General features: G+C 38.3%; 1 protein-coding gene across 15 annotated transcripts in view; it reads left to right on the top strand.

Annotated features, from left to right (window-relative positions):
- PARD3 (par-3 family cell polarity regulator) overlaps window positions 1-26783 on the top strand; it is a 462214-nt gene that overhangs the window by 182134 nt on the left and 253297 nt on the right. For 10 of the 15 annotated variants that reach the window (XM_050915859.1, XM_050915858.1, XM_050915852.1 and 7 more), the window contains exons 4-5: window positions 4486-4664; window positions 19869-20000. In XM_050915859.1, coding sequence (XP_050771816.1) covers window positions 4486-4664; window positions 19869-20000 — 311 coding nt within the window. The remainder of the gene's footprint in view (window positions 1-4485; window positions 4665-19868; window positions 20001-26783) is intronic. The other 5 variants (XM_050915860.1, XM_050915861.1, XM_050915856.1 and 2 more) reach the window with 1 other exon arrangement.

The raw sequence follows: 26783 nt of genomic DNA, 5'->3' as shown, positions 1-26783 counted from the left end.
TGAGCATATTTGAAAATGAGAGAAGGTGATGACCCTTTTAAAATAAAAATGGAATTGCTGGCAGGAAGGCAAGGTACAACTCTGTGTTCTTAACATTTAAAGATGGTTATAAGATGTGTATTGGCTGGTTTTATAATTTATAGTGAAACTGCTGTTGCTTTTAATAAAATGAGACTTCCAGTCAGAATTTCCTGATTATGAATGTGAGCATTTTGTTATCCAGCTTGGATTTATCTTACAAATAACCATTTTCTAGCAGAACTGTAGCTATATACATAACTTAATAGGATTCTCTGTCACACATAATTCTTTCTGAAGTTATAGTGTTGGACTCGTGGTTGAATACTTCAAGTCCTTGAATGTGGCTCAAGAACTGAATTAGTGGTAACTTTCATGAATTTTAATTTAATTTTTCCTTAATTCTTAGACTTTTAAAACTTCCTGTAATTCATTATTAGATTTACTGTTTCAAGTGCTTATTTAAAAGGCACCTTAGCTGCAGAAGCAAATCAATATTTACAGTGCATTAGTGCCACAGAGAATTTGAAGCCTTGTGATTAGAGTTCATTGCTGTTTTATCCACTCTTCAAAGAAACCACAGACTTCAAACAGTATCAGCCATCATCCTGGAATCAGTGACATTGCATCGGTCCCATGCGTACTTCATCTTGTGGTTTAATTATTAAGTTCCTTTCCTTTGATTTTCCTTTTAATATTTCAAGGTATATCCTCTTCAAATCTATAAATTCAAGTAAATCAGAAGATTGTAACCAACAATATATTGGTAGAAAAATCTGTTCAATATATTCTTTTATGTTGTTGTTTTAATGGAGAGTATCAAAACCAAGTTAGAACGGTCTGTCAAAATAGAATTGGAGAGAAGAATGCAGGAGATTATATTTACAGCTTGTGGTTAACATAGTGTGAATAAGATTTAATTCTTGGATTAATACCTGGAGCGGTATTGACCATTGCCAAGCAGCATACACTAGAGCTAGCTCCATGTGCTTGTCCCATTCCAGCAATTAAAAAAAACTACTATATGTTTAAATTTCTAGTTTAACTGGGAAATACATAGATCCAACACACCTGAATTATTGTCTTTTATAATTCACTTTATTGTGAAGTTTGGTTAGTAATATGAATCACTTTTCCTTATGTATGGAACCATTGTCATAAGGAGAGACTAGAGTTGATCACGTTGTATCTTTATATTGATGGAATACCTCTTTTTTTTTTTTTTTTTAAAGATTTGGAGAAGTGTTCAATAAATATCTGAAAATATCTCAATAACTAACCTTACTAAAATGAAATGGGTCGTATTAAAGGTGGCTCATCAGTGAATAGATTTTGTAAAGAAACATCTCATGTTAATGTTTTCTCTGCAGCATATTAATGTTTGGGAATTCCATTGCATAATTAACTTCCTGTATTGTGAAAAGTCTCTGCTACTTACCGTGGTGCAAATGGTCAGGTTTTCGCTACAGAGCAAAAGGCAAGGCAGTGATAATTGCTCGCTCCTCTCCAGAAGTGCTGACTTGAGTTCCAGTTTCTTCCTTTCTTTCTTTGTTGGCAATTCGGCTTCTCTTCTTACAGAAGTTCACCCAACTGAACTTTTGTTTTGTCAAGCAATTTGAAGAAAAAGTGTAAAAATACAAGAACATTTTGCTATCACCATGCTTATATATAGATGTACGAGCATAAGGAGCAAGTGAACTCATGTTTGAAAATTGTAATTCTCTGTTGTAGGGTGGGTAGCTAAGGATAATGTGCATGGGCTGCTGCTTGGAACAAATATAGATTGGTATTTTTCTTAAGTGGCACTACGTACTACTGAGCCACTTTCTTGCCCAGGCTAATCTAATAAATGAGAGTAGTATGTTCAGGGCTATGCCAGCAGCACAGGCACTGCTGTTAAAGGGTCACTTCATTACGCGTTGTGGGGCCGTTGCTGGGACTGCAGCTGTGCCACCTTTGTTACAGAGAGCTTTTGCAATTTGATAGTGTACTTTTATTATGTTTGCCATCTAGGGGGAAATGAGAGGCTTTACCTTCAACTGCTTCATGAAACTTGAAGTAGTTGAAGACAAGGCAATGAAAGAAAAACCCTGTATTATGAGTTTATGAGTATATACAGAGTAATCAAAATTGCAGTAGATTTGATTCAGACCATAAATACTTTTCTGCGTAATTAAAGTCATCTTTCCTGAAATATTCTTTTAATTACTTCTAGTTCCATTATACACATATATATGTGTATATACATATGTATGTGTATTTGTATGTGTATACATGTTTATAAAAGAAAATATTTTATTTGCTGGAAATTAACTCTTGTGAATATCTTTGTTATGAAAATGAAAAAAAGTAATAAGAATTTTCAAAGGAAAGAGAAACAGTACGACAATTGTGGAGAAACAAACATTAATTAATTCTTTGTTATTCTTGTTTACCAGAGGGAACATGAAATAGAGTGACTGTTTTGGTATTTGGTTGTGTAACACTTGTGCATATCTCAGCAGCACAAGTCCTAGTTGATTAAAAAAAAAAATTCTCACATATTTTCTTTGTGTGGCATGACTTACTGTATTTCTCAGTGTCCTGGTTTCGGCTGGGACGGAGTTAACTCTCTTCTTAGTAGCTGGTACAGTGCTGTGTTTTGGATTTAGTGTGAGAATGATGTTGATAACACTCCGATGTTTTAGTTGTTGCTAAGTAGCACTTATCTTAAGCCAAGGACTTTTCAGTTTCCCATGCTCTGCCAGCAAGCAGGTGGGCAAGAAGCTGGGAGGGAGCAGAGCCGGGGCAGCTGACCCGAACTAGCCAAAGGGGTATTCCATACCATAGAACGTCATGCCCAGTATATAAACTGGGGGGAGTTGGCCGGGCTCTGGCATCAGTCAGCAGGTGGTGAGCAATTGCATTGTGCATCGCTGGTTCCCCCATGCCCCCCTGCCCCGCCCCCCCCCCCCCCCCCCCCCCCCCCCTTATTTTTTTTTAGTTATATTCCTTTTCATTATTACTATTGTTAGTATTATATTTTACTTTAGTTATTAAACTGTTCTTATCTCAACCCACGAGTTTTACTTTTTTTCCTTTCCTCCTCCTCATCCCACTGAGAGAGGGAAGGGGGAAGCAGCTGCGTGGTGCTTAGTTGCTGGCTGGGGTTAAACCACGACACTCAGTGTCCATAATACCATGCAAAATAAGATTCTTTATTTTAATATTATTATACATAGCATTAACATAAAGATATTGTAAAGCTTAAGACCAGTGATTTAACAAACTCCTGTCATTGTGTTTTCCTGCTAGCATTGTGAGACGTGCACCTTCAGCTTCCTCGGGAACTGGTTCATCAAAACGTTAAAACATAGTCCTGGTTTTCATTCTCAGCTGTTGCCCAGCGTGCTTTTCTCACTGACTCTGCTGCTTACGTGCCATAGCTTTCACCTTTTCCTTTTCCACTTTGCATTCAAGGTTCCCAGTGCAGCAGTAAAGAGAAATACAACTGATAAATCACGTCCCCTCTGTTCTGATGCTGAGTGCGAGAGTGCTAAGAGGTCACAAATACAGGCAATGAAACTTCTGTTTGGGCAAGGAGACGATAGATGTGTGGATATTTGTTGTAGGATAATAAATGAAATTGGAAAAAATTAAGTTGTATTTCAAGGGAAACTAACTTTAATGTGCCATCAAAGTTTCCAGAATGGATTTGACCTCTACATATATTAAAAAAACCTATCTCTTTCCAATCAGTCTACCTGCCTGCTGCATCGTTTATTACTAATGAAATATTTTTTTCCTGTCAGTTATGCCAGCTGGAAGGCTAAGGGAATCAGGGTAAATCAGCACAGATCTTGTTTCAGCTGTCAGGAAGAGGCAAAGGAAGAATGCAGAATAGAAAACAGTCACTTCCATAAGTTTTGAGAAGGAAATGGAGAGTATATTTTAGAAAGCGAGGAGGCTGCCTTTCGCTGCAGAGAGGCTGGTGTGCAGCTTCTTGCAAGCGCGTTGTGCTGGCAGTGCCCATGCTGCAGCTGTGGCAGTGGGGTGAGGGACACGTTGTCCTAGTCCACCGCTTACTTTGTCACCAGGCTGTTGAATTTAGGCCTTTGGCTACCTGCTTTTTAAAATACCTGTAAGTCACCTTAGCCTCTTAGTTGTTCAAGCTTAAGCTGTTTTTTTTATTTTACACAATAACTGACAGTAGCAATGCTGTGTTTGTACTTGTAAAGCCAACAAGCTGTCCTAGGTTCAAAGAGTTTGGTTTTGCCCTCATTTTCTCCTTGTGCGGCCAAGCGACAAGGCTGTGGTTTTGAGGAAACAGACCTTGTCCTTGAGGAGCTATGCTGAGGTCAATAACTCCTTACTCTCTGAAACCACATTTGGTCAAAACCACCCATCCAGAGCTTGAAAAAATATTTTTCCTATGTGAAAAACATTTTAAATCTAGTCATTGTTTATTTACTGTCTTTTATTCTTCAGATATGCCTCTTCATGTCCGACGTAGTAGTGACCCTGCACTGATTGGCCTCTCAACCTCTGTAAGTGACACAAATTTTTCTTCAGAAGAGCCTTCACGGAAAAACCCTACAAGGTGGTCCACAACAGCAGGCTTTCTCAAGCAGAACACCCCTGGCGTACCCAGTGCTCATGAAAGAAAGGTATATTTCTTTCCTCCTCTTTATCCAATAAATGACAAATATGCATGAAGCTTGAATTATTGTTTTGTCCTTCTCTCACCTGCTGCTGGTTTAAACTTGTGTTTTCTGACCTTGTCCACCAAACCCCATCATCATCAAAGGAGTGTTTGAGTCGCATGTGTATCATGCCCTTCGGAGACTCTCGGTGATGCCCACAGCAGGGGCTCTAAAAACTTGATTTTTGCCATTAACTGTAGCTGAAGCTCTGATTACTCATTGCTCTGCAAAGCAGGGCCTAAATGCTGTCACATGTTTTCTTTGAATGCAAATAGGCCATGTCTATAATGATTTTTACTGATCTCCATAGAAGTCCTAATGTCAATGAGTAATCTGCATGCCCACAGCTGGTCTGGTCTGTCTTTCTGACACAGCATTGCTAGTTTTTACTTTGAGGCACTAGTCAAGTAATTCAAAATACAGATTACAAATGCTGTCTCTCCTTGATAACATTCTTAAAACTAAAATAGTGAAATATAGAGTATTTTTTCCTTCATTTTTTCAATATAATTTCAGTATCTCTACATGAATTGCATTATTAGCTAGAGAAGTCAGCAGGAAGCTCTCTTCTCAGTGCATTATTGAAAAAAAAATGGAAGAAATATTCCCTTTTGTACAGCTCCCAACATTGCCCATAATTGTGTTGGTAACTTGCAGACAAACTCAAAAGGAAAAACATACGTATATTTTCCAATAGAAATGAGTAATTTTTAAAGAAAGTTGCACTTTCGGTTGCCGCTCTGACTGCAGAGCACAAAATCCTGTTGGAAAATATGCAGCTTATTATAGCTATTTTATTTTTTTCTTTATTATTATTAATTCTGCGTAGTATAAATGCAAACTAAGACTTTGTAGCCAGGACTCCCACACCTCAAATAAAGAAGTCTTTACATGCTGCTAATGAACTGAACTATCTTCAGTGGGCTTTTGGTTATTTCAAAAACATCTATAAAAGCACAGTGCTCATAGGCATTGAGGTCCACATTCTTACAGTGGTGTCAGTTTAACGTGGTATTGTTAGGTCTCTGCTCGAGCAGGATTTCAGGTAGGTAATGGTGTATTTTCTGTCACTTGTACTAGTGTGGCACAGAAGCGCATGTTATTTTGAAAAATGTCTTTTATACTATTCTGATTTGGAGGAGAAAAATGATAATCTAATCCATTTGAAGTGTTAACATTTTCAGTTAATTTTTCTGAAATGGTAATGAGACTGCACTTCATTAGTCCACAAGCATAGATATAGAGGACCATACATAGCATAATCAGATTTCTTCGAGTATCTGAAGTTAGCAGAAATTGGAGAGAATTGAACAGCAGCTAATCTTTCACACTAGTCTTCTTGCATCATTAGTTGTTCAGCATGTACTTACTCTTGATTTCCGTGAAAATATTTCATGTCTACTGGAGCATGGTGACCAAACTGGAAAGGAATGCATGTGGTCTCATGTAGTGATGGGAAGCAAGGCACAAGAGACCATTAAATCAAGATCGGAAAGAACTAACGTAGGTTAGTTAGTACAATAGATATAGATAATTTCTTTTACCTTTTTTGCACACTCTGTACATCGATCCTTTGAATAGAGCAGATCACTGAGTGCACTATTTTAATAGATAAGATGCAGTAAACAACTGGAATTAAATAATAATTGCTTGTGCAACATATGTTATGAATTAATCCCGAGTTCAGTTGTGCTAGATTGGTTTTTTTCCTGTTTTCAGCATCTTGATTTCTTCATGTGAGTCAAGATTTTATAGTGAAACCTGTTTCTCTTAGGAACAGATATTCTTGTTTCCTTTCACAGTATTAGCAACAATTCCGTTTGTAGTATTACTCTAAAAGGTGCATTTTTGAAGTCTCTGTCACCAATCACGTACCAAAGTACTAACACTGAATTTTTACAAATGTATTTTGGTTATTTGAAATATAACAAGTCCTCACTACTTTTCTTATGTGAGGTTGTTTTCTTCAGCTACTCAGATAACAAAAAGAGATGGCTGTGCTTTGTTCCAGACTGTTTCGTTGATTATAGATGACACAGACATTTCAAGCAAAGCAATGAGAACAATCTTAATTTTCTGCTCAGTGCATTGGGCTTGAGCACCCATATATCTTTTGTGGGCGGTTGGCACTACGTAATGTTTTCACTGCAGTTCTCTCTCTTGACAGCACAAGAACATATGTTCTTGGGCTGAGATTTGCAGCACAGTTGTAGATTAGCAACTTTGCCCCAGCAGTATCTTGCAGACACAAGAAAAGCGTTTCTGGGAGAGTTGCCAAAAGCTTCATCCACCTACTGACTCTAAGAAGCGACATTACTTTCAGCCCGTCACCTCTAAAGAGAAATAATTGACAGGTAGAAACCCTGTCCAATTTTTGGAGGAATTAGCAGAGGGAAACTGCATGTATCTGGCAGAAGGGATTTATTTCTCAGGGGCAAGTGAGAGAAGACTCCTTATTGGTGTTTGTTTCATTTTGGGTAAGAAGAATTTGGAATGGCAGGAAAATGGGCAGATGCCCAAGTTGAGATGAAATGAAGGGGTGGGAGTGCTGCCATGCACCGAAGGCTGTGAGGAGCCAGGACATATGCCAGTAGTTCTGGGCAAACAGAAAGGGAAAAGGGCACTGGGGAAGAGGAAAAATGTGGGATGTTTGAAGGATCCTGTTGAAGAAACTCTAGTGCTACCTGTAGTGATTAGGGTACATGAAGTAGGACATTGGGCTCTCCTTTGTCCTTAGGGAAAGAAGAGAATGACCAGAGAGGGATGGAGTTTGGTTTGGAGGGGCCTGAGTAGGCCCTGGAAAGATTTGAATGTGTGTTGAACTTGAGATGCATTTCTGCTACACTAAGTAGGATGTTTTGGTATGAAACCCTTGCACTAAACTGGACGTGCTCTCTCATGCATTTTTCATATCATCTCATTGTAAAGAAACACTTATTGTAAGGATATCACAATACAGTCTGTGTTTTCTTAGAATTGGAATCTTGATAATTTCTGGTTTCTGTGTTGTTCACCTGTAAGAGCGACTTGAAAGCAGACGTTCTGTGTCCCAAAGTACTTATTTATTTGAAGAATTATCATTATTATTGATTATTTACAAGTTATTGTAGTGTTGGTAACTGTACTCAGCTAGGTAGTTCCTGACCTTGTTCTTCTGTATCCTTCCCATGAGTGGTCTCAACCAAATGACTAGGTCTCCTCATCTGTGCAAGTATTGACAAAATTGGCTCATGATTATCAGTAGCTTTAGTAGGTAAATTCACTGCTCGGGATTTTTTTAAAACTGAATATTGAAATCACTTTCAGATACTTTTTTGTGTGTAAGAGACATATCTGTATTACGTAGTGACTCATGGCTTGACTTAATCCTGTCTCTTGCTTCCTTGAGCCATTCTAATGAAACAAGAAGAAATCTCTTAGTAAAATATATTCTCAAAGGCCTGCAGTAATACCTGATTTGCAAGCTGTAATTTTGTTTGAATTGTGTTGAACTGTGCAGCTGAAGCATATCATGTGTGCTTTTTTCCACTGCAGTAAAATGTTTTTTGATATTGTTTTCTGAATAACTGCTAATTTGAATCACATTCTTTGTAATTCAGTACCAAAGCCTATTGGCTTAACTAGCTGCCCTTAATTGGTGTGAGCTGCATTAATGAAAATCATGTTTCTTTTCCCTTAGATGTTTGTGTTTCTGTATTGGAAGAATATACGTGCAACAACCAGATATGTTGCGTCTTATAACGATTGTGAATTAATTATCCCATATCTTTTCAGTGTGGTTTTTTAAATTTGCATCTCCATTTTACGGTGAGGAATTGCATATCATTACAAATTAGTTATCTGCTTTGATACTGCTTCTCTGAAAGATGCAAGGCTTATCTAGTTAACCTGTCTTGCTTAATGCAGAGATATACCATGGCTAACTGGCTTATGAAAAATTTCCCACTGTGACTTTTCTGAATTTGATTCATGTATTGTTGCATCAGAGAGAACAGCATTGGTACAGCAGAAAGAAGTGAAAATGTACAGTAAGAAGGAGAGCTCAAGAGAGAGCAATGAGAGAGAAAAATGATTGTGCATGGGCTTCTGTGCCTCTCTCGCTCCTGGGTTCACCCACCTGGAGCAAAGCAAATGGCATGCAACGTGCTCTGCAGGGTGGATCAGCAACAGCAAGCACATAGCTGAGTGTACTTGGCACATCATTTTTTAAATTCTGTTTTCTTCTCTTTTTGCCTTTGCCATTTAGTCAGCAGCCAGGTTTTTTTGCTTGTTTGTTTTTAAATGGGTTTGCCCATATATGTATTTTGAGGTTGAAAATAGCCATGCCTTGTAGGAATAATTATTTTTAGGATGTGCTTTCTTCCTATTTGGAAACCTAATCTTTTGGGGCTCTGTAAACTGCAGAGGAAGAATTTGAAACTGTATGGGAGTGATCTCAGTCTCATCTAGTGTCACATCCCTTACCTGTAAAGCATTGTGTTTCCCACATCTCTTCTTGCAGGCATTGTTGCTGTTCCTATGGGTTGAGACTGATGAGTACAAATTTTCAGATTGTTGGATTGTAGGGTTTTTTTACTTATGTGAAAGATGCAATGCTTTCTAATTCTCTTTGTAAACAGAATAAAAAAAAAATATTTCTCTAATGAAGTATGTCTAGATAGGAGAAAAGCATGCATACATTATATGAAAAGCTTGAACAATAATGGTATGTCAGTGTCAAAATCAGATTTAAAGTGAAAATTAGTTTCATTTAGCTTTGAGTCTTTTTAAACACAGCTTAGTGAAGTTTTCTTTATCACTGTCACCAAAGACACGGTATTTCAATAGATTTTAACTATAATTCAGAGGATTGAAGAGCCCTGTGTTAGAACTGTGAGTGTTAGTGTAATTTTATAGCCAGGGAGTCTGAATTGCAGACTGTAAATCGATTAAATTGACTAGGGAAGACTGTGGACTAAAAGACTGGGCATCACTCTGGGAACAAGAGACCGAAGTGTTGCTGATGCTTCTTGGGAACCTTTGTCTCTGGTTTGTACTCCTGCAGAAGGGAGGTGGCGTGTACCAGATGAACAATGTTGGTAAAGTGCTGTAATACAGCAGAGTAAGCTAAGGAGAAGTACAAGGTAAATGCAAAGAGCCTGGCATCTCTGTCATGATAGGTTTTAAACCCTCGCATAATGAATGCACCTTCCTGCTTTCAAAAGAAAAACTTTAAACAGGAGTTCTGAAGGATTCAATAACCATGAATATTTCTTCATCCAGGTTTATCTGAGCAGGGCTGTTCTCTTTTCAGTGAGACAGTCACGATTTTTGTCATTTCAGATGTGATTTCACGTAGACTGAGAGGAAGGGAGAATGAGAGTGAGTTATCCACAGATGATGAAATAGAGTGTTTTAATGTGGAAAATGTTGTTATAGGAGAGAGATTAATGGAAATTCAAAAAACAAAAGTTACATGCATCAATTTTCTTTCTTTGTGATAGTAACTCATTGTGGGCAGCTTGTCATGTGATGATGAAATAGTTTAGAAGAATCGTACCCAAACAGAATGCAATATAAAATAAACATAGTGTTATTTTTGTCCTGGGTAGTGTGTAAAATTCATGACTTTCACAGAATCACGGAACAGCTGAGGTTGGAAGGTACCTCTGGAGATCGTCTAGTTTCTGGTCAAAGCAGGGTCAACTAGAGCAGGTTACTCAGGTCTGTGTCCATTTGGGTTTTGAGTGTATACATCTCCAAGGATGGAGGCTGCACCACCACTCTGGGCAACCTCTTCCAGTGTTTGATCACCCTTATAGTAAAAAAGTTGTTTCTTATGTTTTGGTAGAATAACTTGTATTTCTTTGTGCCCCTTGTGCCTTCACTGGATACCACGAAGAAGAGTCTGACTTTCTTTAGCAGAGTAGCTAGTGATATTTTAGTGCCATAAAAAATAAGATCTCTATGAAAGAACTCAAAATTCCTGACTTTCAAAATGTGAAAACAAATACAGTAATTCTTATCAGCAGCAGCAGGTTGGGAATGAGAGACAGAAAGTGAAAAATCCTTGTCTAGCGCACAGAGAGGTAACAGCCAATGCACGTCACTTGATGCTGTGCTATTCTGTTTGCTGAGTACTGTGTACACGGACAGGATTCAGCTGTTTGCATCCAGAAGTCAGTCATGACCAGATGTGTTAAGAAGCAGGGAAAAAGCCAAAACAAAAACAACAAATCCAAAGTGAAGGTGTGATTTTCTCCATCTCTTTTGTTGTTTTACCTCTTTTTGCTCCGAGTCATCCATTTGTGGGAGCCCATCTATCAAATTTCCTCTCTGTCCTCCAAAAGAGACAGATTATTAGTGCAAGATACTAGAGAGATCTGAGAGCTGGTGAGTTTTTTTCCACTTCTGCTCTGAGGCTGAGCAAGTCTGTTGATCAGTCTCAATCTTTGTTCTTCGTCAGTAGCACAGGAAGAATGTGTATTTTTCTCCCAGTGCTGTGCTATCCCATCTCTCCTTCTGTGTGATTGGTGAGCAACGTCTGGTCCATAGGTGAGGGTACATGGTGCTGCATCACGAGCTGGGAGTGCCAGGGAGGGTCTGGATGGGTGAGTCTCTTACTGGTGATGAAGGAATGGTGGAACGTGCACAGGTTGTTTGTCTTTTCACTTCAGTAAATGTGGTGTACAGCACTCCTCTCTGAGAGACAATGAAAGCTATACTGAAAACAGAAAGCTCTCAAGTACATGGTATAGGATAATTGAAGTTGTAATGAATGGCTGACTTTTCCTCTGCTATTCATCTAAGTGAATGTGTACTTTGCAAATTCCCATGTTTACATGCTCATCTCTATTTCTTTTAATTTTTTATGTTCTTGCAGCTCTCCCTGGGTTTGAGGGGGAAAACCTCTGGGCCTGAAAGAGTAGGTTGATAAAAGATTGAATAAGTTTAAAAAAAAAAAAGAAAAGGTAAAGTTGGATGTTCAGGTTTAGTGATTTTATTTTTTTTTAAGTTTAGAAACACACATACATTTTCATTGGCCATAGTTGGATCTGGGTTTGGATGTGCTTTCATCTATTTAGTTGTAACCCACAGCCATGCATTTACAGTATACACTTGTAGTTCGAGAGTTTCTGCAGATTCATATATTTGTCTGTCTTGTTTTCATATTATCAAGGTTATATATTGGTGCAAAGCAGGTTTGGATTTTGGCTGAATGTGTAGCTAGCAAGAAAAAGAAGTTTAAAGTACAATCCAGGTTGCAGGCTATGCTTTCCTACAGTGTTCTGATATGAGCGTGCATGGTTTAAACGGTGATTATTTCAGCCTTTTTTTGCTGTATTTGTTGTATTTTTAAATGAACTTATGTCATCTTGCAGTGAATACTAATCACACAAGAAGACAAGGAAAGACAACCAGGCAAAGTAGTCTCAGAATGAAATTCAGACCCATACGTGGAACGAATCTGTACAAAGGAGTAGTATGGCTGGGGAGGAGATGGTAAGCTTTAATTAGTGGGGAAATTCAGCTCCAGTAAATACAGGATTTCAAACCAGGAACACCTAGTCACCTTCTGGGCTTATTTCTGTTATGACTAAATTTGGGGCTGAAACAGATGTCACTTAGCCTGATTTTGTTTCACAGCCTGACAGAAAGGGGATGATCATTCTGTGCTACCACCCAGTTTTATTGTCTCCTTATAAATGAGCTCTTCAGCTCCTGTATACAGATGTCCAACTTAAGAGCATTGACTGCAGAGCACATGAAGTAAAAGAAATCTGGACAAAAGCTAAAACATAAGATGGAGAATGATGGGAAGCTGTTCAGTGTGAGAAAGGCCCATGAGACTGCAAGGAGCCGAAGGTGACGGTACTGCTGTAAACTCAGATAAAAGAGAAACACACTGCTACAAGCCACCCGTCTGGTACCTATTTGGGCCTTTCCCTGCAGACTGCAGGAGGGATTCTGGCCAACGTATGAAATGAATTTGCAGGTCGGATGAGGTGACGGATGCTTTGCTGGGAGCCTTGCGGAGACCCCTGTCCATATTGTTAAATACGGAATAGGGCGGTGGTGTGGGTAAGGGCTGGCAGAGGGGAGGAGTGCCTGGCTGGCAGCGTGCGAAGGCACAGCCGCTTGCCACGGGTTTAGGGTATTGCCTTCATGCTTCTGACCTTAAATCACCACTCTTCTCCACGCTTGTCAATGTAATGAAGAAAGAGGGGAAAAAAAAGTTTAGTCAGTCTGAGAAGACAGAACGGTTACCTCACCCCCCCGGCCTCCTTTCTTCGTTTCAGGACTGCAGATGCAAGTTTCTAAACATACAAACAGCCAGTTGCACCATTTTAGAGGTATGGCCACCTGAAAGCATCTACCCGACACTTAAAAGGATACTGCTGGTGGTTTATAAGATATTCTTCATTTCAAGATCTAAATATAAGATCCTTGTGAAGTTCCCTGTACCCCATTGTTTCCTGTTTCCCTTAGCCCCCCAAATATATTTAATATTAACATTCTATTTGTTAAATCCTATCTTCAGAGCATACTTTTGAAATTAATTCATTATCAGCTTTTTTCCCCTCCTGCAACTTGATTTCTTGGTTTTCCCAAGGAATCAAATGAAGGGATGTCAACATTTAAAATAAACAACTTTACAAATGCTATTTCGTCTAAATCCAAATTGGCATAAGGCATTGTATAAATTTGGGTACAAAAGCAAATATCTGGTGAAAATGGCAGGATTGTGCATAATTATATTATTGCATTTAAACAGATAACCATATAGATGCATATGTAGCTGAATATACGTAGAAAGTCTTTAGAGGCCTTTAAAGTGGCACAGCAAAAGAAAATGTTTCACTTTAGTGAAAAATAGTAGAAGGGGAAACTGGTTTCTAAGTATAATATGTAGAGGAGTCAGAATCATGACATTTTAAGTTAACTGGTTCATTTATTTTTCTTTAAAATGAAACTATGGAAAGCCATGCCTGTTTAGTTAAGAAGCTTACAGAAACAAAATGCAGCTTCTGAATTATAATTACAGAATATCAACTGCCATATGTTATTTGGGTTGTTTTGCATTGTCTCTTGTGAGGTTTTATTGTGAGATTAATCAGTAAAGAGTGAATGGAAGAAGCAGCTTCTTTCCTGTCCCTTAGTCTGAGAAATAACAATATACACTGCCTGGTAATTTCTGGCTTTGCATGTATACGTGCAGAGATCATGACATTTTTGATTTTTCCATTGTAAACAAGAGAGATCAACAGAATGTTTTGGATAGGCAGTCTCATGTTTTTTAGTTTACTCTTAATTTAGCCCATATTCTTTGACACTAAATATTTGCATATAACACTGCAGGCACAGAAAATTGTGTTCATCATGGCCCCTAGTTATTGCGCTTTTTTAAGGTCAGGCCTTGCTTGTCAATCAAAGGATAACATGGAATATATGAATTGGAATTGGACAACTCTGGAAATTTCTGAGCGTAAGGTGACAGAACTTAAGCAGAACACCGGCTTTTCAATTGCCTTTTTCCTCGTTGGCATGTAATGAGCTATTGTCAATGCATAATACATTAATTCAATTCACGGAGCTATAGAGAGGGTCATTTCTGAAGACAAGTCTTTCTGAAAACATCAGAATGACTACAGAGTGGCCATTCTTGTTATCTATTTTCATCATAAATAGGGCATGCAAGTTCTTTATTAGACTATTAGATTTGCATCTTCTGCATCCTAAGGCAGTTTTCACCAGTTGCTGGAAATGACCCATGTTCCGGGTCAGAGCTGAGAGGAGGCATGAAGCTACAATAATTCTTTAATGTGAGAGTCCTCTTTTACTTTACTCCTTGGAGAATGACCTAAGATCAAAGGTTCCTGATATTGGGTGACTGGAAGCAGTTCCTTCTTACATGCGTTAAATGGCTGGGCTGTATCTGGATTATTGTAGCTCCTGGGGTCATGTTCTTCAATACACCTCAAAATAAAAAAGCAAGCTTTGAAACTAAACTGTAGAATGATAAAGTAAACTGAATCTACTGGGAGGAAAAGGAAGCTTGCCCAAGCAGTAGTGTCAGTTTCTTAAGATATATGGATATCTATAAAGAGTGAGTGGTGCAATTAGTTTCGAGGTAAACTGTTGAAATTTGGTATGATTTGCTGTTAAAAAGCTGCTGATGAATAGACAGAACAGTTCCAAATCTGACCTTTATGTAAGAAGGGTTGTTTTTTTTTTTAAAAGGGAATTTCTGTTCGTTCAATACATCTATTGGGTTAATTCATTTCCCATATGTAATGTATTTTCCCTGTAAAATAGACATTATTTGTGCAGCCTTCTTTTTTTTTTTTTTTTGAGAAATGGGGATCCAGTTGGTCTTATCCCTCATTTATTTGTCTAAAGTCCAGTTAAAAAAAAAAAAAACCACAAAAAAACAACCAACCAAAAAAACTCCAGGAATCTTTTTACTAGACCTTCAGATAGCATGGGAAATGTATGTATATTACTGCATTTATAAACAGATGTTTGCATCAGAGAGATATTTACATAAACTATATGAATGTTTTGTTAATTACGGCTTTTAGCATCCTGTCTGAGAGTGACACCAAACTGTTCAGGGTCTAACATGGACATAGTGGAGCATAAAAAGAAAGAACAGCAGCCTTTATAGTGATTCAACAACAATAAATACACTTGTAGACATGAATTTGCCCAAAGTCTGTCAAATGAAATGATAACCTCAAAAGATTAAACGAAGTCTCATCTCTCATCAACATGGACAAATCGTATCTCAATCTGAGGCCATCACAAGGAATCAAACCCAGGCAAGCAAGAAGCCTTTCCCAAAGTGCACAGTGTACAAGAAAAAAGAATGGATAGCAAAAAAAAAAAGTCAGTGCCCAAAATGGTGTCTCTCAGTGAAGATCCTAAACGAGAGGTGGTCAATTTGCTGTAGAAAAAGTGAAAACTTCATTTACGTTTTTGGATCTCCTTCCAGACAATTACATTGAAGAGATCTTCAATCTGTTTTACTCCTGTTGTATTGCTACAGTATTGCTATTGCTGTATTTAAAAACAAACAAACAAACAAACAACAAAACAACAAAAACCCCAAACAAACAAAAAAAACCACCACACCAAAATTTGCCACACTTTACATTAGCCATACAGGAGATCAAAACAAAGGGGAAAACCCCAACTTCTTCACTATTTGGAAAGTGGCCTAGTGGCAAATGAGGCAACAGACGTGGAACTGCCGCTGTACCGTGTGGAGGATGTTCTGGTTGGGTTAGTGATGCTGGGAGTCTGTAGGGGTACAACTGTGGGTTAAAATCATGGCTGAGTTTATGCACTGACAGCTAGTAATTGAAGTACACAGATCATGCTAATGCATCATTTCATCTACAAGCTGCAGAGTCTTTGATGAGGAGCTTGTTATATATTGCAAATCATCTGAAATTAAAAGTATAGCAAAATTGCTTCATTTTTCCTGTCCCCTTTCACCCAACCCTCCAGGAAAGCCCCGCAGGGACCCCATGCTGAACTAAATCTTACGGTGTTAGATTATGTGTCCTCATTAAAAATACTGAAAAATGCTGCTGTTAAGTGTAGTAATATTGTGACTTGGCAGTTTTAGTGTTATATTGATCAATTTCCATTTCAAATATGATAAAACTGACACGGCCCGTGGTCCCCAAAGATGTTTGGGAAAGAAACTTTTTTTTAAAAAAATTAGAGCATCTAATTGTAACTGATGATGCATGTCAGCCCCGGTCCCAGGAGGGCTTACAGCTGCAGCTCCAGAAGAAATGAGAATTCCCTGCGTGACCCTGATGGCTTCTGTACCATGAAATCTTTTTCTTTATGGTATTGAAGTTAAAAGCAACACACACCTTTTCCAGTCGGATGTTGGGAGCATGTGTGCTAATGCTAGATCATGCTGAATAGAAGTAAAGCTTTCTGGGTTAACATTTGCATATTTTAGTAAAAACCCCTCTAATATATATATATTTTAAATAGCAAACAACATTGCAGCTGGTTCAGTAAATCCCAATGTCTAAGCTGCAGCCATGTGTTTTTCACCTCTACAGTTTGTCACCACTGCTATCTTTGAATTAGATCTGACAGTAGCAGTAATGGAGACCCCTGCATAGATGGGGTTCCAGGTAGCCAGCAGCATCTTACGGTTTTGTGGTGTGGCTGTCTGCGAGAAGGCCTGCGTGCGGCAGCGTTGAAAGTGCTGGTCTCTCTGCTCCTGGTCTAGCTTAGTGCTTGCCCCGGTGCTGTCACCCGTGGGGTACGGGGATAGCTGTTTGCCAAAAAAAAAACCCGACAAAGAAAGGAGTGGAGGACTTGTCTATGGCCAGGTTTTTTTCTAATGTTTCACTGTTTGGCTAACACCAACGTGACTCTGTGTGTGATTGCAACACTGGTGGTTGCAATTTTATTCCACTCCGATAATAGCGCTGTTTTGAGCCTCTGAGCAGCACTGAGAAACACACTAAGTTACAGCAAACACATATCTGTACCATTCCAGCTTTTACTTCTGCTGTCAGAAAAATTACTGAGTGACTTTGATGCCTTCTGTACAAAATGAACTGATATAGGTCTTAGCAGGAGAAAGGCAGTCTCCTACAGAAGTGGGTTACAGCAGAAATATTTCAGTAGATGGGATGAATATACTCTTTTGGTCAGCACAGATAGCATTAGGAGTCAACTCCTTGCAGAATTCTTGACATTAGTATAGATGCACCAAACAGAGGCCTAATTTAACTCTTTTAGCTTAGATACTTATATTGTGTGCTGTGGCGTTTAAGACTTTTTACAGCATAAAGTTCCAATATAAACTCTAAGCAATAAGACTGTCCTACATGATTCAGACTTAGTGTTTGAATGGTTGAAGAACAACACAACCCTTGATGAACTTCTTTTCCTTCTCTCTTGCAAAACACTCCTGTGCATGGGTAATGGATGCTGTGTGGAGAGAGATTTTTGTGTAGCATAGAAAAAAAATGTCTTTTAAAAAAGTTTATATTGAACATTGTAAACATGAATCAATAAAAAATGGAATTATCTATAAAGTACAGAAATACAGAAAACATCTTGTTACATAGGAAGAAATTCCTGTTCATTCAGACTAGGTGATGGTCTGTCAGATAGTGAGTTATTGTTAGATGACAGTAACTCATGCACCAACTGTATGGGGGTTTTTGTGCATAAAATGATCTTCTGTTATTTCTTTGTCAGATTTTGATTTTGTTGTTATACCTTCCCACCACTTTGAACAAGAGAAATTGTTGTTTTGGCTTATAGGAACTGTGCCACCTCTGTCACCAGAAGAGAAGAATTGAATAAGAGAAGCAACAGGAAAAAATCAATTTGTACACACCGTTCCCTGGCTTTTATGACTCTACTAAGGGACAGTTGTACAAAGCAGCGACTGACTTCCACTGTCCCTTTCTGAGCAAGAGGCTGAACTGCAAGTTTCTAGTTTGCAGTGTGGTTAACCACACTGGAAAACTGGATTTTTTTTAGTTGCTGAAAGACGCAAAGTTCTTACTCATTTGTGGCAGGGTAAACTGATTTATGATGGTGAGTTGTTAGGCTGGTTACTTGTGCAGACATATTTTTACAAGGTTATCTTGTGCTGGTTGAATTCAAGCTTTAATGTCTTGAAATGGAAGACTTATTTTATACTACAAAGTCTCTTTCAAGAAAAGAAGTTGTCATCAATTAAGAAAGCTTAAGTTTGATATGTCTGGGAAAAGACTGCTCTCGCACAGGAAGCTTTTGAAAACTGTGCTACATATCACAGTTGTACTGAGACCTGAATTTCCTTGCAAAGCCTGTCATACATTTACAAGAAATAAAGTTGTGAAGGATAATTGTAAGGAAATTGATGCTACAGTCCATATTTTAGAATATTGGACTAATACTATGCCAGGCCAAAGAAATATCAATACAGTAAACAGGGAAAGGAAATACTGATGCTGATGGAATGAAGTATGGATTTAAGAAAGGGTCAAAAATCTGCTGTGTGCTATAAGTAAAAAAAAAAAAATAGTTTTTAGCTGCGAATGTGCACCGGTGTTTGGTTGGTTTTGTTTTTTTTTTTTAGAGATTTTAGAGATTCCTAAAAGCGGTAGTATTGCAAAATATGTAGGACTACAGTCCTATTTTAAAAATAGATAATCTCTCTAAATTATCTAATTTGGCATGAAGATAGACAAACATTGACTGGAAAGAATACTCTGCTTCTGAAGGAAGGATACTTATAGTATATTTATAATCCTCTTTTGAAAAGCTAAGCAAAATTTCGGTTCCATATATTATTTCAGTTGGAGGGAACTAACCTATGTAAGTTATCAGTAATTCATTGACTTTGGGCTAAGGGTAACTCCCATCATTAGGGATTGTCCTCTGTGTTTTTATTGGCTTTTAGTGATCAGACTGGGTAAGGACTAATCATCTTTAGAAGCTGAAGAATTTGTACAGCTTGTGGGAAGGATGTGCAGACAAACTCATCAATTAAAAAGAAAAAAAAAATCTTTTTTTTTAATCAGTCTCAATGGGATAAATGTATCTCTGTCAGCACAATTTCCGTCTGCTGCTGTTTTACAAATGTGACTGTATTTGTATACCTTCAGGCAAACCAAGCAAAGCATTATTATGTGGAATAATAAATTCAAGTTTTGAACTCTATAGCATGCTATTCTGTTCTAAAGGACAGTACCTGGAGCAGTGAGACAGCTTCAATTGTAAAACTGATTACATACAGAGACTTGGGAAAATTATATAGTGGCCTTAGCTGTCACTGGATGGACTGCTGTATGGTATATTTGCTTTTGGTGAGAATGAAACTAAGGAGCATGATGCTCTGAAAGCCTTGCTGAGTATGTACTTGGGAAGTCTGCGCACTAGAGGTTTGAGGTTGGAAAAGAGAGGTAGTGAAGCACAAGTGGGTGCAGGAGGTACAAATCCACTGAAGGCTTTAGTTGGGCTTCACTGGCGTTAAGGAAGGGGAGCTCTTGCAATTGAATGGCCGGGCAATCGCGTTGTCCTTGGCTCCAGCTGGACCTGTGTTCTCCTTTGTCAGTCTTCCTTTTGTATTCATTTAATAACCAGCTGCATTGTTAATGTGCAAGGACTGGTTGTTTTTTATAAGACACTTTTTTGTTTCTTTTAAACTAGAAAGATGAAAACTACAGAAGCCTACCACGAGATACTAGTAGCTGGTCTAACCAGTTTCAGAGAGACAATGCTCGTTCATCGTTAAGTGCCAGTCATCCCATGGTGGACAAGTGGCTGGAGAGGCAAGAACAGGTAATATATATGTGTATATATATATTACTTTATCAGTCTAATCTTTATGCTACTCCAAGCTATTACGAAGAAGTGTATTCTTATGTGATACAGGTTCTCTAAGCATGATAGAAGCACCAGCAGTATGCTGACTAAATTTGTATGGGATTCCTTCTGCTTCCAAAAAAACTGTATTAAGACTGAAATGGACAGCTGCAAATTATTTCATTTTTGAGTCATAAACACATTTATATAGTATGTGGAGTGCTGCTGTTCTTCATAACTGATACCAACAGGGTTATTTTTATTAGAGAGTAGTATTTTGATAAACATTTTGCTGTTGAAAGCTAATAATATTACTACAGAGTAGCCAAATGTGGGTCAGTTTTGGCATTGCACTTTTAAATGCTTGTTATTCTTAACATTGTAAAATATATTAATTATAAATTCGAAGACAGTGTTATATTTATTTAGTGTACATTTATTCTGCTTTTGATCTTGGGCTTTTTTGAGACAGTAAGTAATTCCAACTTTGTTTTTTTATTAATAAGCTAGTAGTCATAGAGGTTTAAAGGTCTCAAATTATAATTACCTAGCAGTCACTTCATGTATTTGTACATGTCTGAAATTTTCCAAGAAGTGTCTTCAGATGTATAATGAAAATGCATCTTTACTATGGAGACTGGAAATATAACAGGAAGCCCATATATAGGATAGTGCATATGTAGGATTATTACCTCCTTTTTCTTCTTTATACAATGTGACATGAAAACATTGAGTTTTTGCATTGAACATAAATGTACAGATTTTGTATTTACAGCAATAGGGCATAAAACCAGAATTTGCTTAATACAGAGGAGCGTCAGAATGAAATTTGCCATTTGACACAGCCCAAGCTTCTTACACTGTGGTTTGTGAACGGAGGGGAAGGTTTAGAGTCCAACACTGGGCTGGTGTCCTGGGACAGGTCTCCTTCACCCACAAATCCCATACCAATATTTGAAGTCCAGCATTGCCAAATCCTAGGATATTCCAAACATTGTTTATTCATAACCCCATTCTTAGTTAAAAAGGAGCTTAAGTAATATCATTGAGTATAAAAACCTAAAAAAACCCAAATGTGAGCTATTAACTATCTTTGTATCTTGTAATTAGCTGCGGATTCATTTAAAATTATATGTTTTATGAAAAAAACTCTGTCTTTGGTCCTTGTATATTTTACTCTGCACATTTAATGATAGTGGTAGTTCAGTTACTATTTTCCTCTCAAAAGACGTAGAGTTAGTGTGGATGAATTTAGCTGCTGTCTCTGTATCTGCCTGTGTTGAAATGGAAAGTTGGTGCCCAGATTCAAAGGCATCTCCTGTGACGGTTCTGCTTGTTTGATGTTTTCGAGGCATATTTCTATGCGTCATTAGATTTTCACCATGGCAGTTAATGAAACTGTTGTCTCAGCAAAAGAAGTTGGATTAGGAATCTTAATAATGATCATCTTATAAAATCTTGAGTACATGAATATTTTAATATATGATGTTTTATATTAAGTTTTGTGCTGATTTTGGTCTCTGAACAGCTTAACTAGTTCAGTTTATTCACCAATTAGGTAAATAATTGGGCACTAGTGGTAGTCTGGAAGCATATTTGTTACCTGACTTAACTGGTTGAAGTCTGAAATTGCAAATACCATGTTTCTTCTGAGCAAGTTTTCTGCTTTTTGTTTTTGTTTGTTTGTGGTGGTGTTTTTTGAGAGAGAGAGGGTGTTCGTTCTTTAAATGTGTTAATGAATCTGCCTGTACCTGAACACCAGGATCCTTTTGCGATTTCATGTCAGCAGGATAATTAATTAGACTGAAACCTGTTTAACAGGGTATGCACAGGAGAAGAAAGCCTGTAGTAAGAGTGGGATGCAGCACAGCTCTGCAGAGAGAGGGAAGAAAGGGCCTGGCGGGGGATGGAGTAGCTGCAGAGAGAGATATTCTTCCACTCTTTTTTGGGTTTTAAACTCTTAATTATCTTTTTCGGTATCCTCTCTGGGCTTTTTGTTTCCCACTGGATAAACCTTTCACTTCTGTGAAGAAGAAGCTCAAGCGACAAGGTTGCTGTCTGGCATAATCAATTAATTTAGCAACTTCCAGTCCTGTTCCTGTGTGCTCGACAAAGCTGTGGAGGGGCTGGAGTGGTCTGCGCACCCTGCCAGTACGTGTATAAAAAGTAGCAGACAGCAGGTCTGGCACCAAGGGTAAGGCAGTGACAATGCCAAGAAACCTCTAGGGCAGAACCCATTACAGATACCAGGGGTAAAAATAGTCCTGGTCTAACCTGACTTTATGGCTCTTTAGAGAAGATAGTAGTAAACACTGGATTCATCTTGCAGACTCCAGAGGCTTGTTGTTGGATGAAGGCTCTTCTGGCTTGGATTGAGGTACTTCTCTCAAAGCTTGCCTCATCTCTTCCTTTTGAATATAACGTGAAAAAAAATTCCAGGATGATCTTTGTCAGCTTCTAACATACATGAACATTCACTGGAATTGTGCTTTGAGGAGTGAAGGTGTGATGTGCCAAAGGAGTGCAGTTAGTTTTGTGTGGACAACACCTCATTTCCTATAAACAGAACTGTGGAGCAAACTGTAATTCTGCAGCATCACAGCCCATTCTGCAGATGAAACTGCAAGAGACTTTGTTTCTAGGAAATCATTATAAGCTGCTGTAGCAGGGACTAATAAGGGCACAGAATTAGATATGTTTGAGTAGTTCTTAGAGAAATAGTTCTGTAAACTTGTCTAGGTTTTAGCACCTAAAAATGGAGGAATGCATGAAGCCTGTTTAAAATTCCTGGAAGTAATTGCTTTTGCTCCTGTCTATTGTGCTTTACTAGGGCTCTGCTAAATTGCAGTGATAGATCAAAGAAATGGAAAAGATTAATTCTGCTTTCTGAGTCCTTTAAGGTATTCTGGTTGTATATGCTGGTTAGCTATATCTATCTAAGGATTGTTCGCAGTTACTTCCAGAGCCCTCTGGTTGTCCACAGGGCAAATGATCTGTGTGTTTCTCAGAAAGTTTTGATATTTCTCAAGCCCATGAAGTTAGTTATGTGAAACATTGTACCAAAGAATCATTTCACCACTATAAAGCCAAAAATCCAAATACAGTTTCAGAATATAGTTAGAAAGTTAAGGATTGTATTTTTTACTCTTTTGCTCAATTATTTCATTAATTCTCTCCTACAGATTGTCAAATACTAGGAACAAAATTTGCAATCTTTAATTTAATTCTGAAATATCTTAGAAAAAGTTGGGTTTTGTTCTTCACCTTGCCCTCCACAGCACTTTCTTTTCCCCCACAGCAACCAAACTTTGAGGAATAGCTGAAAAATCTTATTTCCTCTGGAATTTATTCATATATATGGTAATGTCACTTTCATTTGAGAAATCTTTTTTTCCTCAGTTCACCTCAAGACTTGCTCAGGCCCTGATCAAATCTGGACTCACGCTGTTTCATACCAGGAAGACATGAAAAGGGAATGCATGAAAGAGTTAAACTTTTCACCAATTCCTTAAGTTTAAGTACACAGAAAGCTTCTCTCTGGTGGTCATTTTAGTTTCATTAGTCAAATGTTGGAACTGGCAGCAATCAAGACACCTTGAACTGAAATGTATATTCCTTGCTCTGCTGGCGAGGCCTGTTTCGCAGAAGGATTAAGAGCACCCAGCTGTGCTGTGTCCTGGGAAGGGGTGCGGGAGCAGCAGGAGAGGGAAATCCTACAGTGGCCCTGCTTAATTATGAAGCGGTTGATCAGGTTTGCAAATACAAGGAGATTGGTTAAATTAAAACTATATGTAAATCTATATACATATGTATATTTGTATTTGGTATATATCTGTGTATATCTGTATTTGTCAGTGCATGAAAGCAAGGTAGGAGATGGAGTAAAATTTTGTGATTATTACTGAAGAACAGGTCTAATTCCTAAAATCCCAGTAGCTTTCTAGTATCTAGCAAAGGCCAGAGATTAAAGCAACTCAAAATGTATTCTGAAATGGGAAGAGAAGTTGGTTACTACTGCTGTCTTCTTAAGCAGAAATGTGCTGTTCGGAACACTTCCCCTAAGTTATTCTTGTTCGTGACATCTGTCCACAGTAATCTGGTACAGTTTCTCTATTTCCTTTTTCAACAAGATCAGACGTGCAAGTAGCATATGGTCTTGTATCTCCAGCTGTAGAGTACCTGCCTTCAGCTTGTATTTTCAGCAAAATAAGGCCTGCTTTTAATATGATTGAATATATTCTCTTTAAAACATATGGATGCTATAAATTAGTGCGTTCCAGCACTGTCAGTTGAAAAGAAATAATCAGAACTTCACAGGTAGATTGGTGAATTTAAACCACTAATTTCCTGTGGATTCTGATGCTCCAGCTTACCCATGTTGTCAAGTTTTTCATTTAACAACAAAACCCCTGCTTCTGTTTTATGCCTTAACATAAGAATAGAAGGCAGAAATGCAGCTCATTTATTTTGTTTAGTTCTAAATGTTTCATAGTGGTATAGCTAATGTATATAAATATTTTTATTTTCACTAGCGTACCTCTTTTGTGTTTCTCCTTGTCTGACAGGTGTATTTTGGCTTTTGTTTCTAGGTTTTATTATGACTGTAACTACAGCGGAAAGGTCTGCAACTTCTGTGTTTCATGGCCTGGAGATGGGGAGGCTCAGGGGGTGGAGGCTCTTCTTATCTCAAACTCCTCACATGTAGAGGTTGAAACTGCAGTAAAATATACTGTCATTAGTAAGGAGTTGTGCTTTAAGATTTGGAGAAAGGATTAGCTAGGCTTCAGTTGGAGGAATCATTTTTAACTGGTTATCCATTACTCTGTACAACGCCAAGATTGCCAACGTCTCATTGCTCTCCTCTTTCTCTGAGTACACGCACTTTATAATTTGTCTCTTGTGATAACAACCTTAATGAACATAGAACCATGACAGCGTATAAATTATAAAATACAAAGATGGTTTTAAAGCTTGTCATATTCCTTATAAAGGATTTCTATCACAAAGATAGAGATACGCATATGTTTGAAGCTCTAGGCCTAATGAAGAGGCCTGTCGCTTTTTGGGAGGTCTTCAGTGCATGGTACCGTCCGAAAGGCGGGGGGTGTACGGGTGTAGCCAGGAGGCTATCCAGGGTTTGTGAAACCAGGCAGGACTACTCTGAGGCTGATCATGGGAGCAAAAAGTGTTACCAGCTAGCGAACAAGGCCATGGCTCATGTGGTTTGTTTGTTTCTGCAGGTAGAGCTATAGGACACAGCTGAGAAAGGCATGACTTGGCACCTGACTTAGTATTAAATAATTGGCCATAGCTGTAACTATGGGCAGGTAGAAGCAGTGACCAGTGCATTGGTAGAGGATTCACTTAAGGTTTATGCTAGTCAGAGAGCTGGTTAGAAGACCTCAAGGTGCCCCTGCAAGAGTTCAAAGTCTCCCCAGTTCCATATCCACTTGCAAATTCAGCTTTTTTACTACTTGAGGTGGGTTCTTGGGCGTATGATCACACTGGCTTACACCTGATGGGGTTGTCAACGCCCCGAGTGCTACAGCAATTGTTTCTTCTTGCTTTTGTACTATGAAGAAGGTGAAAAGCTTGATTTGGCCCAAGAATATTTTCTCTTAGCTGCTGCTGCTACAGGTAATTAGGTATTGACTGCTCCCTTTATTTCTTTATATTGGCAAGATTTTAACTCCTTCAGCTCAGGAACTCAAATGCTCAGATGAAATGTAAGCTATAAAGTGCTGGCTTGACCCTCCACTCAGCAGGAAGAAGGGCAGTTACACCTCAGCAAGGGCAGCAGTTGCATCTAGCTCTGAGCCAGCCAAATACCCTGTCTGGCTGCCAGAAGAGCGCCTTGACCCCTTGGAGCCATTAATAAACACAGGTGTAATAATATTTTTCTTTTTTTTCCTTTTTCTTTGACTAATCACACCTATGGAGTATTTTTGTACATGTAATATGGTCAAAATTAGCACATAATTTCTAATAGCCTTTGACTTCCCATAAGAGTGTAGTGGTATTGGGGTATCACTGATCTGTATGTGACCACAATTAAGTGATTATTCTGTAGACTTATTTCAGTGTTCTCCCTGTGTTGCATTTGTTATTATTGTATTAGAAAAAATACTATGCATGGTGAGCTCCAAAATGAGAAACCTGTATTTAGGTGTTCATAATGTGAGTGTGTACATAAAACTATCCAAACTCCTGTTGTGTAGTACTGGAGTCTAGATCTGCATCGAGTCGAGGCATACATGAGCTCAGCTGGGCCGCTTCCAGGCTGGACCCCGCTGAGCTGCTTCCAGCAGCTGCGGCTCTGTTGGTGCTTAGCTGCCCAGTTCCCACAGGCACATTTTGATCTGGGAGACTTGCTGGAGCTGGTTCTGTATTACATGTCAGAATGCTTAAAAAGGGGCATGGGAGGGTAAAACAAGCTCTTATGATGGGCATGTGAGTTCTCTATTTCTGTATTTATGATTTCTGCTTTTAAGGTTAAAATTTTTACCATGTTTTTCTGTAGTGAGAATCAGAATCACAGGCCTTTTCTAGGTTTAAATCTGACTTTGAACCTAACTGGCTTCAGATCCAGATTTCTAAATCTAAACTTAATTTCCATATTTAAAAGCCATTTGATTTTTGATCTGTTCCTGATTTTTGTGTGTACTCTAATTTCTACCCACTAGAAGAGTTGTCATGTCTTCTGAATTCAGAAGAGTCTCTGTATTCTTCTGTATAAAGCTTAGATATGAATATACTAAT

This window comes from Gymnogyps californianus, chromosome 2 (assembly GCF_018139145.2).
Source record: "Gymnogyps californianus isolate 813 chromosome 2, ASM1813914v2, whole genome shotgun sequence".
In the NCBI taxonomy this organism is placed as follows: domain Eukaryota; kingdom Metazoa; phylum Chordata; class Aves; order Accipitriformes; family Cathartidae; genus Gymnogyps; species Gymnogyps californianus.
This window is presented reverse-complemented; position numbering and strand designations above follow the sequence as displayed.